The sequence below is a fragment of the Ailuropoda melanoleuca genome, chromosome 11 (genome assembly GCF_002007445.2).
Source record: "Ailuropoda melanoleuca isolate Jingjing chromosome 11, ASM200744v2, whole genome shotgun sequence".
NCBI classification, from domain to species: Eukaryota; Metazoa; Chordata; class Mammalia; order Carnivora; family Ursidae; genus Ailuropoda; species Ailuropoda melanoleuca.
The window spans coordinates 70,807,570-70,824,540 of NC_048228.1; the positions used below are offsets into that span (position 1 = coordinate 70,807,570).

At 42.3% G+C, this 16,971-nt stretch overlaps 1 protein-coding gene across 8 annotated transcripts in view; it reads right to left on the reverse strand.

Annotated features, from left to right (window-relative positions):
- CWH43 (cell wall biogenesis 43 C-terminal homolog) overlaps nucleotides 1-16,971 on the reverse strand; it is a 58,489-nt gene that overhangs the window by 19,777 nt on the left and 21,741 nt on the right. For all 8 annotated transcript variants that reach the window (XR_004628873.1, XR_004628874.1, XM_019799839.2 and 5 more), the window contains exons 9-12: nucleotides 13,699-13,778; nucleotides 6,834-6,939; nucleotides 5,643-5,778; nucleotides 3,427-3,576 (exon numbers count right to left, since the gene is read on the reverse strand). Coding sequence is in view for 6 of the 8 variants with exons in the window: in XM_019799839.2 (XP_019655398.1) it covers nucleotides 3,427-3,576; nucleotides 5,643-5,778; nucleotides 6,834-6,939; nucleotides 13,699-13,778 (472 nt within the window). In the remaining 2 variants the exon portion in view is untranslated. The remainder of the gene's footprint in view (nucleotides 1-3,426; nucleotides 3,577-5,642; nucleotides 5,779-6,833; nucleotides 6,940-13,698; nucleotides 13,779-16,971) is intronic.

The following is a 16,971-nucleotide window of genomic DNA, read 5'->3' on the forward strand; positions in this document are numbered from 1 at the left end:
AAAGAAAGGAGAGGAAAGAAGGGAGGGGGAGGGAGTGAAAGAGAGAACGCATTTATGTTTCCTTACCTATTAGTATTTGAGAAGCCTGATAACCCTGTAAGGTGGGCTGGAAAAAATAATTTTATCCAATTCAGAAACAAGAGGACTAGAGCTCACTGAGGTTATCTTACAACAGAACCAAAATTATAACTACAGACTACAGGCTCTGCAGTCTTTCTTCTTTGTATATTTATGATGTTGTAAGAAAAAAAAGTGGTGATTAACTGGTGGCTCAGTTAATTACAGAAAATAACATAAATTTTAGTTACAGTGTATACTTAAACACTTCTAAGGAATGCTGCTATTTCCTATTTATTGGTTGTAAAGAGGTATTTGTGTAGTCAGTAATTTAAAAAATCTTGTTGAATCAGCTAATAGCATGCATAAGCATTCCATCAATCACTCCTAATAGGACTTCAGGTTTGTAGGCCATCATCACTAGAAAAGAAATCTCTAGGGGCGCCTGGGTGGCAGAGTTGTTAAGCGTCTGCCTCCGGCTCAGGGCGTGATCCCGGCATTCTGGGATCGAGCCCCACATCAGGCTCCTCCGCTGGGAAACTGCTTCTTCCTCTCCCACTCCCCCTGCTCGTGTTCCTTCTCTCACTGCCTGTCTCTCTCTGTCAAATAAATAAATAAAATAAAATCTTAAAAAAAAAAAAAGAAAATGAAATCTCTAAATATTTATTCACACTAGGAATTTTTTATCTAATATTGTAGAAAACAAAGACAAATGAAAACATGTAATGATGGCTTTTCAAATTATTCAAAGGATGAACGTCTTCACGTCACCCGCTGGGAGGCTACAGTATTCATGGACCGGTCTTCTAAAGTGCTGTGGCTCTACGAGCAAAGACAGCGCCTAGCTCTGTGCCTGAACACAAAAGATGCTCGATCTGTGTTTGATGAAGGAATTCTTTTTTTAAGCTACCCAACAGACCTTACATTTAGAGTTATCTGATTTGGCTTAATAATAATGGCCAGTATTAACTAAGCACTGACTTTATTCATGTACTTTGCATGAGATAGTATCTCATTTAATTCTCACAAGAACCCTGTGAAATCAGTAGGATTACTGCCCCTGATTTACAAATGAGAAAACTGAGGCCCAAGGCAATTAAGTAACCTGGTGAAGGATACACCTTCAGTTAGGATTCAGACCAGACTGTCTGATTCCACGTTCTGGAATTCCCTGCTTTTAGCCACTCAAATACACTGCTTCCCTCCCTGGAGTTACATCTCCTCGGTAAGCGTTAGCTAGCATTGTTACTGCTGTTGTCACTGCACGCATGTATGTATGCTTGTATGCACGCATGCATGCATAGTTGTGTGCATGCATGTATTATTAAATCAAGCGAATAAGTGAGAACATGTGAAAGGTGTGCTGTTGATTAGAGAGCTTTATTTTTTTTTAAAGATTTTTTTTTAATTTATTTACTTGACAGAGAGAGAGAGAGACAGCCAGCGAGAGAGAGAACACAAGCAGGGGGAGTGGGAGAGGAAGAAGCAGTCCCAGCAGAGGAGCCCGATGTGGGGCTCGATCCCAGGACTCTGGGATCACGCCCTGAGCCAAAGGCAGACGCTTAACGACTGAACCACCCAGGCGCCCCTGATTAGAGAGCTTTAAATGGGTGGTTGATAGAAAGTTAGAAAAGGTAATCCTTCCCTTCTCTTTTCCAAGCACATTCTGAGGGCTGTCCTTAGTCTTCTCTTTTAAGTCTATTCTTTACATTTTGGAGGTTGGAAGGAACTGAAGGACACAGGGCGGGGGGAGGGGTGGAGGGCAAAGAAAAAAACGGGAAGGGGTATATTCAGCCATTTCTTAGGTTAAGACCTTGCAACTTTAAACACAAAAGTGCCTATTTTTTAAAAGCCAAACCCAATGCAATGTAAGGTCGGTGGAATTGTTTCTGAATGCCTGTACTTGCTACATGAAAATTATTGCGAGAAACAGAGGCATTTCTTCAAGCGGCTTTTAAAAGAGATATGGACCATCAGTATCATCTGTCCTCTAAACACCTTTCTTACTTCTAAAGGGACAAGCAAGGGTCCAGGAAGTGGATGGTTCACATTTGAATGGTTTGTTTATGTTACTAAGCTCTGACTTAGCTCAGAAGATACTCAAGTATGGCCCCACAGATCCACATCATGCTGTGAGAGAACCAGAAAACAAGCCTAGCAGACACATTCGTTTTGTTTAGGTGAAACTGACAGTACAGCAGTGTTGTTCTTATGTTCTGTATGTCACTTTAAAGCTCTGTGGCCTCTTGTCAGTCATGCAGGCAGAACCTACATGCCCTGTTTCATAGCACTTTAATATTTTCAATTGTTATTACAGAATGTTTAGCATGGCAGAGTATAAATTATACACTTTTATCTTTACTTTTATGATATATGGTTGGCATTATTCATGATTTATTCAGTACTAAGTCACTGGTTGTAAATGTTACCCTTTGGGGATAAAACTCATTCCCCATTCCTCATGTCCCCTTATAGGAGGACTTGTTTAGAAAACCATGTCTGGCCTCGCTCTCTCACCTTTTACTTTTGGGGAGGACTTTTCTAACTACTTGAGTTTGGCAGAATGAACTGGGCATGCTTGTCTCAATTCCTTCCTCTCTCTTCTCCCTGGAACCTGCCAGCTTGCAGACAGGGTGTTTTTGGCATGTTCTCTCTACCTAGGGGAGAGTTTGACGGGGCAGACTCTGCCCTTGCTGGTAGGTGTGTTGCTTTGGGGAAGTACGTTTCCTGTGCTGTTGGGGGGATGTGTCAGCAGGCCCATGTGGACACACTTAAGCCATGTCACCCACATAGGTTTATCAGAAATAAGAGATACTTTGATCAGAAATAAGAGATACTCTGATCTCCCTACCAGATTCCCCTGCCTGCCCATCAGTGGACTGTGAAAACACAAGGGCAAAGGGAATTGTCATTTAGTACCCTCAAATCCCAACAGTAATAATCCTGTAGGAAAAGGAAATTTCCTTTTTCTGTAGTCTGCTTTAGCACATGAGCCCAAGTATGAGCCGGCTCTGAGCTGGGTCTGCCTAATGCCTCACCGCGTGACCCCATCTGACAAGTCATCTAACCTCTCTCAGTCCACAGTCTTCATCCGTAAAGTGGGGCTATAATGGTCCTAATTGTGTAGAGTTTTGCACTTAGCACAGCCACTGCTGGCTCGCACGGCATCACACGGTTGCTGCCCTGTACCATCACTAAGGACGGCCTGCATCTCAAAGGTCTCTATGCCCCATTCTTAAAACCAGCTGCATAAGGAAGAATACTTTGGGAGCAAAAAGAAGAAGAAAGGTCAGTGCATGGAAATCAAAGTGATGTATTAATCCTATCTCTTGACGTTTGGGTACTATTAGAAAGACCAAAGAAACCCACTCATGATTCCCAAAGTGTGTCACCACAAAATCCACCAGTTTGTCCGAGATGTTAACGGTCAGTGTGATGGCTGGTGCGATCTCGCCCTCTGGTGACGGAAGAAGGTGATGCTCTGATTTCACAATTGGGTATCGTGACAAAACCATAATCCTGCATTGGAATGAAAAGAAACACGCGTATCACCGTTCGTCTCACCATATCGTGGAGACAGGACTAAGCACAGGTGTTAAAAAGGGACATGTCGCACTTCAGGCAAACCACTGAGGGCCATTCAGAGCACTAACGTGCAGTCGGCTTGACAGGGCAATAAATCTCTGCTATTTAGCGTGTCTTGCTGTGTCACTAAGCACAACGCCATCAACTCTGTTTTAATAAATGCTATGGAGACACAAAAAGGGCAGAATTAGTAATACACAAATCCATTCTCCTTCCATTGTTACTCTGGCAACATATTTGCATAAACAATTCTAATATCAATCAGCACATTTGGGAATGTACAATCTTGCCAGCAAGGACAAAGAGTAACAATTTACAAAATTAGAAATTACAAACTGTCCGATGAAGATATGAAAACATGTTCTACCTCACTCCAAGGCCAAGAACTACATATGACAAGAATGAGCAGAGCTCAGACCGCAGCCAGCTGTCTTCCCCGGCTGCAGGCACTGTCTCTCTCTGGGCCCTGACGGAGTCCCTCCAGCAGGAACATCTCTACAGTGATGCTACCCGAATCTACATACGTGTCCCTTGTCCTGTCCCACTTGGCCTTCCAGGCAGCATGCAACTTTCTATGGGACGTCACTTAACTAATCCGGAGGCATCTCAAATTTAGCACAGTCCAGCGGCTCTGCCTGGTCGGTCCCATCCCATTAAACAGCATCACCTCTATCAGGTATTCACGGAAAAAACGGCAATGATGCCCTTGTCCCTTCCCGGCCCCTGACACCTAAACCATCAGCAAGTCCTGTCAGCTCTATTCCAAAGTAGTTCCTGAACGTGCCCCCTTCTCTCCATGTCCACGGCTCCCACCATCATCTCTCACCCATGCTAGTACACCTACCTCATCACCTGTCTCCCTGCTCATTCCCACTCTTGTCCCAAATAAGCTGTTCTGGGAGCAGCCAGAATGATCTTTTTAAAATGTAAATCAGATCAGGGGCACCTGGATGGCTCAGCCATTAAGCGCCTGCCTTCGGCTCAGGTCACCATCCCAGGGTCCTGGGATCGAGCCCCACATCGGGCTTCCTGCTCAGCGGGAAGCCTGCTTCTCCCTCTCACACTCCCCTTGCTTGTGTTCCCTCTCTAGCTGTCTCTGTCAAATAAGTAAATAAAATCTTTTTTTTTTAATGTAAATCAGATCAGAAAGCTCCCATCTGAAAACAGCCAATGTTTTCCCAACAAAACTGAATTGCTCAGTCCTCAGCATGGACTATATGGCTCTCTAAGATCAGGGGTCTGCCCTTGACCTCATTTCTTACCAGCTCCCCCTCAGTCCCCACAGTCAGGCTCACCAAGCCTGATCCTGCCTGAAGTCTTTACACCCTCCTCTTCCCGAGGCTGGATCCTGGGTCTTTCTCATCATGAGGTCTTCACAGAGACCATTCTTTTTTTTTTTTTTTTTAAAGATTTTATTTATTCGACAGAGATAGAGACAGCCAGCGAGAGAGGGAACACGAGCAGGGGGAGTGGGAGAGGAAGAAGCAGGCTCATAGCGGAAGCCTGATGTGGGGCTCGATCCCACGACGCCGGGATCACGCCCTGAGCCGAAGGCAGACGCCTAACCGCTGTGCCACCCAGGCGCCCCCCCAGAGACCATTCTGACCATCCCCCTTGCTCCTCCTCCCCAGTCACTTTCCTTTTCTACATAGCGCTTACCACCATCTCTAATTCTTATTTATCTCCATGTCTACATGTTTCTTTTCTCTTTCTTCACACTAGGACGTAAGCCCCATGCACACAGCATCAAGTCAGACATGCTTAGTGTTGTAACCTCGGCTCCTACAATGAACGGTTTATAATGCTGAAGAACTGAAAATATCCAGCAACGGGGACACCTTTCAAACAGTCATGGAACATGTATATCTTCCACACCTCCTCACCCCACAGGAAGCACCCCTGGGACATACTCAGAGAGGACTAAGGTATGACAACATCAACTTTCCCCTCAAAGCCCATGCCGCCTGGTCTTCGGGGCCACGTTCCCAGGGTACACTCACCCCCAAGTGTGATCCCTCGTGCTTGGGCCAAAGTCAGTATAGAAACCCAACTTCTCCCCTAACCACATGGTTAAGTCATTGTTCCCAATATAGGGCTTAGAGGCATCACTCTCCAAAATCGTTATGAAATCTGCACCTATTCAGGGGGAAAAAATGCACACAGTGAGTAATCACAGTTGTGCAAAAACAATTAGAAAAACTTTATTCTTAAACCCTTTGCCTTTCCTCATAAATAAAAAAAAAGGTAATTTCTAATGAGTCACTGAAGTGAAGCCAATCAAACCTGAGCTATAAAAGGAGTTCTCCCATGTTTAGAAGGTAATTAAAACATGGAACACCTTGAAGAAATGCAGGAAAGGATAAAAGCATACTCTATAAATTTTCTAATATTTTTAACATCTTACCCAAAATTTAAAATAAGCATAATGCCTTTCTCAAATACCCAACTGATGTTCAGAAATAATAGAGTGGAATGCAACAGCATTTTACTCCAGGGAAAACACCTCCATGGTATTGGCACAGAAGTGTCCTGGTTTTTTCAGACCCTGGCCGGTAGTACCTCCGAGGCCTATAATCAGGACGAAGGGCGTGGAAATTTCGCAGCGGCATTAGAATTGCACAGACCCCCAGCAATTTCTCAGGAGCCATGATTATCATTAGGAATAACCAGAACAGTTTAGCCCTTTCTGCATCTTGCTCCATGCTCCACGAAGTTCATCTAAGAACCAAATACCGGCATCTTTGAAAGGACGCTTCATACAAAGATCAACACCCCAGGACACAGAAACTTAAGAACTGGCCCTTAGGCTCTTGAGAGCAATCTGCTTCACAAATGAGCATCACTCTGACCCATTCTGCCTTTTAATCCAGCTGCTTTCTGATCCCCAACAGTGGTCCCCATGCGGCAGAAGGCAGCAGCCGGAGTACCTCTAAGAGCAAAGGCATGACAAGAACTCCCCGCAGATGCTCAGTGTGAGGCTTTGTTCAGAATCAACCGAATTAAGTGCTCTCAAAGACAGATGTGGTTGCAGAAACTTAATCCTTCTGCAGCTGCCCACCAGAGTAAAGCCTTTTTAAGAGATTAGTTTATGACCCAGCAAACCCTCCTCCTATTACTTATGATCTTGTTCAAAATAAAAATAACAATAGTAGTTTCTCAAAACCTGGAACTGATTCCAGTAAAAGTCTCACCTGTTTGATTGAGTACTTGAGCCGCTCTTTCCAGACTGGACCACCCTTCATTGTCGTAGCCAAACCTGAAAGGCCAGATGGCGGCAGACACATCTGTGGCCGGTGCCTGAGGAGTAGTGTTAAGGATAATTTAGGATGACTGTGAACGGTGGCAGTTTCTCCACCTCGCTACCAGAATTCATATTTCAGCAAAGGAATTTTCTTGGTGAATTTGCCCACATTTGATCCATAAAAATAAGGTACTCTTTGCTAGATGATATTCTCATAATAAATCTTCTGTGAACTTCTAGCTTAAGCTTAGAAATTAGGAATATTTGGAAAGCGAGCATTTATAACAAGCATTATTCATAATAGCAAAAAATTAGAAGCAACCTGGCTGTTGTTTCAAGAGGAAAAAATAGGAAAATGGATGAGTAAGTGGTGTCATGTACATAAAATGGAATACAACACAGCCCTAATAAATGAGCCAGGGCTGCATATTTCCATGCGGATCAGTCTTGTCAAGGTGATTTTAAATTAAAAAAGATGGGGTGCCTGGGTGGCTCAGTCGTTAAGCGTCTGCCTTCGGCTCAGGTCCTGATCCCAGGGTCCTGGGATCGAACCCCAAGTCAGGGCTCCCTGCTCATCAGGAAGCCTGCTTCTCCCTCTCCCACCCCCACCCCGCTTGTGTTCCTTCTCTCACTGTCTCTCTCTCTGTCAAATAATTAAATTTTTTAAAAAAATCTTTAAAAAATTAATTAATTAAAAAACAAGTAAGTTGCTAAATGTACATGTCAGGTGTCATTTAGGTAAAGTCAAAAACATGGAAAAACCAGTATCATCTGGGGTTATACTGTAGGTAGTAACAGAATAAAGAAATGTGTGAAAATGATAAACACCATATTCAGGATAGAGGCCACCCTTGCACAGGAGAGGAATGAGATCACAGGGGGATACATAGAGTACTTCAAAGCGGTCTGCTGATTCTGACTGAGTTATACATGCTGTTACCCCCCTGCTGTCCTCGCAAGGCCAACGTTCAGGAGCACAGCCTCCTTGGAGAGTTCATCTTTTGGGTCCATGGGCTTAGTCAGAGAATCACTGCCCAACCCTAACCATCCATCTCAAATGAATACCTAACTGATCTATCACAGGGATTCTGAGAAAGAGTATGGCTAGATTAGAACAAATCGACCAGCACAACTGGAAAAGCAACTTAAAGTGGACCATACAAGTTCAGGTTGGGAGAAAGATAAGTAGCAACCTCTTTAGAATGTGGGGGGCCACTAGGTAACATAAACAGCTCAGTGTGCTACCCAGCTCAGTAAGCTGGGCTTTTCATCCTTATACAGGAAAGATCATCCAGTTGAGTGAATGTCATATAAAGAGAATGGAACCATCAACAGGGATTTCAAGGGGCATGATATATTCATCAAGCTATCCCTTTTCACATAACTCTGTAATTATAATTAACTGGATTTCACCACTCCAAAACCTGTTATTCTCTCATTCTTCCCCTGTCCATAAACGCCACCACCCTCAATCCAGTTGCTCAAGCCAAAGTCATTCTTGATTCCTTCTTTCTCCCCATCCAGCAATATCAAACCCATTAGCATATCCCATCAACCCTACTTTCAGAATACCATTGATTCTGGAACAACATGGGAGTTAGGGGCGCTGTCCCCCTCACAGTTGGAAATCCATGTGTAACTTTTGACTCCCCAAAACCATAACTACGAATAGCCTACTGTTGACTGGAAGCCTTACCAATAACATAACAGGCGATTAGCACAGTTTGTACATTCTATTATATACCGTATTCTTATAATAAAGTAAGCTAGAGAAAAGATGTTATTAAGAACAAAATAAGGAAGGGAAAACACATTCCCAGTCCTGTACTCTAGTTGTTGAGACTGTAAGTTTACAACATCTGTTTACAGTATAAATCGTCGATCATTACCTATATCAACATTGTCTTATATGTTACAAAACACTGTCGATGTTACATGTATTACTAACAGTAGACAACAAAAATGAAAAGATAATGTGAAAAAGAACTTCGTATTTACTTGCAGCTATAACAATTCATGCACTGATAATGAAGAAGCAGCAATATGTCTGTTTTACGGTAACCTAGTGTAATCGATATGACTGCTTCACGGTAGCCTGGCCTATACATTGATGAATGCATCGTTATAAAATTTTTATGGCATACAGTATTACGGTCATAACTGTAATGCAGTTTGGAAACACATTTTTTTTAAAAACACTTCCCTGTAATGATAGACTGATACACAGTTTCTCCAATTATGAGAGAGAGAGACATACTATACAGTAAAAGAATTCTTTGAAAGCAGTTATAAAGCAACAGGAAAATGAAGATGTTATTAATTTTACATTAAATACACTCATGTGATGCCTACATAAGGCTAGGCTATCCCCTCCATATCAGTCTTGCACTCCCTGTTCTGTGCGATGAGTACTTAGGCGGCAATGCCAATGATGACCCCAAACGTCTCCTACAGTTCCTGCCATATAGGTATTCGATTTTCACACAAAGACACACACACACACACACACACACACACACACACACACACACACGCAACAGATAGATTTATTAAGTGTATGGCCTGATGATTATTTACAATTCATGGAGTGGAAGTGGACCATCATTAGGTCCTCATCCTCACTGTTCTCACGTTGAGAAGGCTGAGGAAGGGGAGGAAGGGAAGGGGTGGTCTTGCTGCCTCAGGGGTCCCAGAGGTAGAGGAGAAGGAAGGAGAGGCAGGCCCACTCAGTGTAACTTTCTGGAAATATATTGTCCTTATTGTCTTCCTTGCTTTTCCATTTCTCTAAAAATGTTTCTATATGGTCCAGTCCTTCCTCCACCGTTTGCTTTAGGGTGAGTGCCCTTGCCGTGGAAGGGTCCGTGTCGTAAGAAAAGTCAGAAGCAGGCTCACAGAGTCAGACCCCTTCTGCCGGTTGTCTAACGTCGGTCTGTCTTCTGGCGCTGCTGCTTCTGCGTCTTTCTCGTCGTCTGGCACTGGCGCAGAAGCCCTCCTCTCCATCAGGTTGTCTTCTGTCCATTCAGCTCTTGAATTTCGCCAAGATTCATATCTTAAAACCCTTCAGCCTGCACCATTTTTGCCACTATCCACAATCCCTGTCAGGATTCCCTGGACTGGCCCTGTCATAAGTCCCGTGAAGCCATGTTACATCGGGACATAGTTTTCTCCAGCAGGAATGTGTTGTCTTGAGCTTGATGGCTTTCATGGCTTTCGCTAATAATCCTTCGGTGCTGTGATCCTTCCAGACTTTCATGATGTCCTGTCTGTCAGGGTTCTCCTCCACAGCATTGACAATTCCTTCTTAGAGAACTGTGTGGAATGGGCCTTAAAGGGCCATGTGACTCCCTGATCTAGAGGCTGAATCACAGACGTGTGTGGGGGCAAGCAGACCACTTTGATGCCTTTGGTGTTGAATGCATGGGGTCCTGGGTGGCCGGGGCACTGTCTCATATCAAAAGAACCATAAAAGGCCGTCCTTACTGGCAAGGTACTTTCTGACTTCAGGGACAAAGCATCGATGGAACCAATCCAGAAAAAAGTTTCCCGTTGCCCAGGCCTCCTTGTTGTACAGTCAGAAGACTGGTAGCTGGTGTTTATCTTTTCCCTTCAAGGCTCAGGGTTGGCAGCTTTTAGGTAAAGAGAGTCCTCATCATAAGCCCAGCTGCGTTTGCACAAAACAGTGGAGCTGGCACACCCCTCCCGTCTTAAATCCTCGTGCTGGCTTTCCATACTAATAGATACACTTCGTGCCATTTTTGTTTCCACAATAGGGCACTTGCACCTGCATTAGAAACCTGTTCAGGCAGGTATCCTTTCTCCTCAGTGATGTCCTTAATGGTGTCTGGGAACTCGTCTGCTGCCTCTTGGTGGGCAGGAGCTGCTTCTCCTGTTATCTTGACATTTTTTTTAAGCCAAACCTTTCCAAAATTAAATTCTCCAGCTTTAGATCTTTCACCTTCCTTTTGCTTTGTTGTTATATAATGAGTTCACCGTTTCTCAAGTCGTATTAGTCTATAGGTGCGCCTTTCTTACAGCAATCCTGAACCCACACAAAAGTTGCATTTTCAATATGAGATAAAAAGGTATTTTGCAAAAAGTGTAAGGTTTTCGTGCCTGTGGGTGTGGCTGCAGCAACAGCTTCACAAATTCCCTTTTCTCTTTTTACAGTGGTCCTTACGCTGGATTCATTTCTCTCGAGATGTTAGTGAATGCGGCTGCAGACCCCAATCTATAGGATATCAGGCAATCAACTTTTTCTTGTCATGACTGTTCTCTGCTTCTTGGGAGCCCTTCCAGCATCACTAGTGGTACTCTCTATGGGTCCTGGGGGGTTATTCAAGGTCTATGGTTTACAGACAAAAACACATGAGAACCACAAGAGATCGCCTTAAAAAAAAAAAAAAGATCTTATTCATTTATTTATGTATTTGAGTGAGCAAGCGAGCAAGCGAGAGAGAACAAGGGGAGGAGCAGAGGGAGAGGGACAAGCAGACTCTACTCTGAGTCCAAGGCAGGGCTCAATCGCACGACTTCGAGATCATGACCTGAGCTGAAATCCAGAGTGGGACGCTTAACTGCCTGAGCCACCCAGATGCCCCAGAGATCACTTTTTACTGTAATAAGAAATTTACTAGAGACGAACTGCTTGCCTGGAGATTAGCATCGCACAGCATTTTAAACTGATACAACACTTGAGCTCACTGCGATAGCAACAGGAGGTGGCTGCGAAATTATCACGGTAGTATGGTATGTACCACAGCTAATGTTATGCAGTTATGATTTAATTCGACATCTTATGTTTGTTTACATTTCTGTCCCCTACAAATGGTGCCATGTACGATCTGGGTTTGTGTGCACAAGTTTTGATATATTTTAATTTTTTATAATAAATTTGTGTATACTCTATTAGTAAATGACAAAGAGACTAGTATCTACATATAATTTATGCATTCATAACCTACCTTTTTCTGAAATTTTTCAGTATTCTAGGTAGGGCAGTTTGCCTGCAAGTTTTTTCAAATTGTTGCAAATCTACAAAAAAACTTTCCAACATACTTATTGAAAAAAATATGCACGTAAGTCTACTGGCACAGTTCAAATTCAGGTTGTTCAAGGGTCAACTGTATATTCTAAGTCTATCCACTTCTCTCTAACTCCATTACCCACCATGCCCACCCAAACTTCCATGGTCTCTCTCCTGGACAACTGAAAAAGCCTTGTAACTTCCCTCCCTGCTTCTACTCTACAATCCATTCTTCACAGAGCAGCCAAACTGATATATATATCATGTTTCTTCATGCTCCTGCGTGAACTACTCCAGTGGTTCCCACTGCAAGAAAAATCAAATGAGGATGCCTCACTGCGCTGTGTGAGGCCGTCTATGATGGGATCCTCCCGGCCTCTCCCTCACCTTCTACCACTCTTCCCCTTACCCACCAAGTCTCAACCACATTGGCCATCCTGGGGGGTCTCAAACACAGCACACTAACTTCCCCTCGGCCCCACACACGCCTCTGCCCGAATCCTCTCCCCTGGCTCTGTGAAGAACTGGCTTCATTTTAGCTTTCAAGTCTCAACTCAAATTTCATCCTGTCCTTAGAGCAGCCTTCTCTAACCACAGACCCTGTTACTCTCTACTCCATAACCCTACTTCCAAGCAGCCTGATCTAACGTGCTGATCTATTTGTTCCTCTGAATACCATCTTTCTCCCTACTAGAACGTAAACTCCATGAGGGTGGGGGTCTTGTCCAACTTATTTACCTCTGTACCCCTGGAACCAGGTACACAAGACACATCTAGTAAGTGTTTATCGAATGAATGCATGCATGCATGAATTTAAAAAAACAGATAATAAATCCAACTGGAATGACTCTTTTTAAAAAGAGTCCCTGGCTGACATTAGGTGTCTTCTTCTGACTGACATTATGTTGCAATAACAACAACTAACAATTAAAGGACAAAAGAGAAAAACCATATCATGAATTATTTACTTATTAAAGAATAATTACAAAAAGAAAAAAGAAAAAGAAAAAAGAAACCATCTACTGAGCTCTGAATATGTGCCAAGCACTTTGTGAGGTGCTGGAATTACAAAGGTAAATAAGAGAAGCATGGTCTCTGTCCTCAGTATAGTTTTTTATTTATATGAAAAAATCTGCCTGGTAATATAGAATACTAAAATTCAAAGTCAACCCTCAAATCCTGCTTTAGCCAAAACTGTAATTCTAACTGCATTATGAAACACATCAAACTTCACCAGAGCAGAAAGAAAGTACAATACTGCAACTTACTACTCTTTCTTCTGCCCACCTACCTAGAAGAGAAAGGGACAATAAAACATTTACAACTGTAGACAGCAAGAGAGAAAAGGAAGACAGGAAAACTTCCATGACCCATCAATACACAAGCTACCCAAATCTTCAAATTCAAGAATTATCTATAAGATCGTTTTTAAATCAGACTCTCACATTGCTGCCTTCAGCAGTTATCTGCCAAACAGTACCAAAAAGCCCATTATAAAGTAGTTCTTTATTTCATAGTTTAGATATGTTAAATCATGGAATGGAAAATATAACTTCATACAACAAAATTATGAGCATCTTGCCTTTAATACATGGGTCTATTCCAAGAACCCAACTTCATGACATAGTTCTATTATGTTATCAGCCTATGACCTAAGGTTTCAAGAGATGGTTTTCAGGGCCCTGAAGTCATGAAATGCAGATCTACAGTTCAAGCATCATGAAAAGTGTACAAATACATGCACATGCATACATACCATAAAAAATTCTGTATCAAAAGTTTCATTACTTACCCCTTTGCCCAGTTTCCTCTCATAGGTTTTATGCCGTAGTCCTAATCCCAAGAGCCCTATACCAACAAGCAGCCACAACACTAAACAGAAAGAAGACATCATTGTTTAAAAGAAACTAAGTTTGTCTTTTTAAAAATATATTTTTTGTAAATAATGCTGAAATAAACATAGGGGCAATCAGATCTTTTCAAATTCATATTTTCATTTTCTTTGGGTAAATACCCAGAAGAGGAATTGCTGGATCACACGGTAGTTCTATTTTTAATTTTTTGAAGAACCCCCATACTGTTTTCCATAATGGCTGCACCAGCTTGCATAGATGAATGGATAAAGAACATGTGGTATATATATTCACAATGGAATATTACTCAGCCATCAAAAAGAGAATGAAATCTTGCCATTTGCAATGACATGGATGGATGTAGAGGGAATAATGCTAAGTGAAATAAGTCAGTCAGAGAAAGACAAATACTATATGATTTCATTCATGTGTGGAATTTAACAAAACAAATGAACACAGAAAAAAGAAACAAACAAACAAAAAAAGACCCAGACTCTTAACTATAGAGAACAAACTGATGGTCACCAGAGGGGAGGTGGTTGGGGGATGGTGAAATAGGTGAAGGGGATTAAGAGTACTTTTGTGTTGAGCACTGAGTAATGGATAGAGTTGTTGAATCATTATACTGTAAATCTGAAACTAATATAGTACTGTATATTAATTATACTTGAGTGAAAATAATAATTTTATAAAATTATTAAATCTATTAGTCAAGGATTTTGTGCAAAGAAGAAATGTCCAAATCCTGGGTTAATTTTCATGTGTGATATGTATGCATTACCCATACCTGCAACTCGGGTTTGTTTGGTTTTTTTAAAGATGTTGTTTATTTATTTGAGATTGAGTGAGAGCAAGAGAGATCACAGAGGGAGAGGAAGAGGGAAAAGCAGACTCCACTGCTGACCAGGGAGCCTGATGTGGGGCTTGATCCAGGACCCTGAGATCGTGACCTGAGCCAAGGCAAGATGCTTAACCGACTGAGCCACCCAGGCGCCCCTGCAACTCAGGTTTTAAGGGATCCTCCCTGAAAATGTTCCAAGAACCATGAGCTTAAAGTAAAAATAAATCATAAACATATGCAATAAATAATATGCAAGAAAACAGGTCTCCATGAGCAGTAACCAGCAGGGGACAAAAGCCTTGTAAAATCAAACTTACAAACACTTCAGATATTGCAGCTTTTAGAATCAGAATACAAAACAATCATGCTTAACATGTGTCAAAAAATAAGAGGGTATTCAACAGGATGACTAAGAAATAGGAGATTAAATTAATGATTGGGAGAAAGTGTGAAGAAATAAGATAGACTTCTAGAAATCAAATGATGTACTAAATATAATAATTGCTGTTAGGATCTCAGTGGACAAGAAAGGTAGTACGCAAAGCTGAATAGAGAAGTAGTGCAAGGGATGGCTTAAGAGCAAAGGTAGACACTATGAAAGAGGCTAAGGGACACGGAGAAGCTACTAAGAAGATCCAGCACAATCTAACTGGAGTCAAACAGGAAGAAGAGAAGGAATGGAAAAGCGGCAATATTTGCAGAAATAAAACTGAGAATATTCCAGAGGTGATAAAAGACATGACTCTTCAGATTCAGAAAGCCCAAACACTAACAAGCAAGATGGGGGGAAGACGGAAGGGGCAGGGGCAGTGTGGGAATCACATCCAACTATACCACAGTGGAACTCCAGAACTCCAAAACAAAGAGAAATCCTAAGAGCTGCCAGAGAAAAAAGGCAGATGATCTCCAAAGGAGCAGAGATTACACTGACAGATGACTTCTCAACAGCGAAAACTGAAGCCAGATAACGGAACAGTATCTTTAATGTGCTGAGAGCAGAAAAAAAAAAATCCAACTACTAAAAGAATAGAAATTGAAGGTATAATTTCCAAACTAGAAAGAGGGGTAGGAAGGAGGGGATAAGAAAAAAAGCATAAGAAAGCCCAATCAATGCAAAAGAAAACAAGAAGAAAAAGAGGGAGAAATATACCTAGAGAAAGTAGAAAAAGCAAAAGCAAAGTAAGATGACAGAAATAAAGAATAATGCATGAGAAACCACAACAAAACTAGATCACATTTTCAAGCTGAAAGACACGAGACTGAAGGTCTAGAACAGGCAAAACAATGGTGACTGTAAAAAGATCAGTAGTTGCCAGGGTTTGGAAGAAGGACAGAGGGACGAACGGGTGGAGCACAGGGGATGTTTAAGGTAGTGAAGCTATTCTGTGTGATACTGTAATGGAAGGGAGATGTCATTATACATTTGTCAAAACCCACAGGACATACAACAGAAAGAGCGAACTCTGCTGTAAACTATGGACTTCACTTACTAACAATGTGTCAGGACTGGCTCATCAGTCATAACAACCATAGCACACGTGCACGATGTCAGTAACGATGACAAGTGTGGACAGCATCACCGTCTCTGTGGAGGAGCGGGTGTGAGGGGCTGTATGAAGGAACTCTGTACTGTGTCCTCGACAGATCTGTACATCTAACACTGCTCTAAAAAAAAAAAATCTATTCATTTTTTTTTTTAAAGACAAAGATAGCTGTTGCCACTGGCAGAGGCAGGGAAGGATGAACAGGCAGAGCCCAGAGGATTTTTAAGGCAGTGAAATTACTCTGTATGACACTCTAATGATGGGTAGGTATCATTACACATCTGTCCAGACCCACAGCATGTGCAACAGCAAGAGTGAGCCCGAAAGTAAACCATGGACACTGGGTGATAATGATAATGTCAGTGTACCCTCCTCAGTTATAATATAGGTAATAAGAGGGGCACCTGGATGGTGCAGTCGGTTAAGCGTCCAGCTTGGTTTCCGCTCAGGTCGTGAGACTAAGTCCCACATCAGCCTCCGTGCGCAGTGTGGAGTCTGCTTGAGATTCTCTCTCCCTCTGCCCCTCCTGCTCATGCTCTCTCTCTAAACAAATAAATAAATCTTCAAATAATAATAATAATAAATGTAATAATAACCTCTGGTGGGGGTTACTGATAGTGGGGGAGGCTGTGTGTATGTGGGGTCAGAGGGGTATGGGGAATCCCTATACTTTCTGCTCAAACCAAAAATGGCTCTAAAAAAAAAAGCCTGTTTTTAAAAAATTACACAGAACTGTCTAAACAGCTCTGTAAATAAATGGTTCCAAATGCCTCAATCTGATGAGTGAACTAGAGAATTCTGGTTCTTAATTCTACTACTGCTACTAA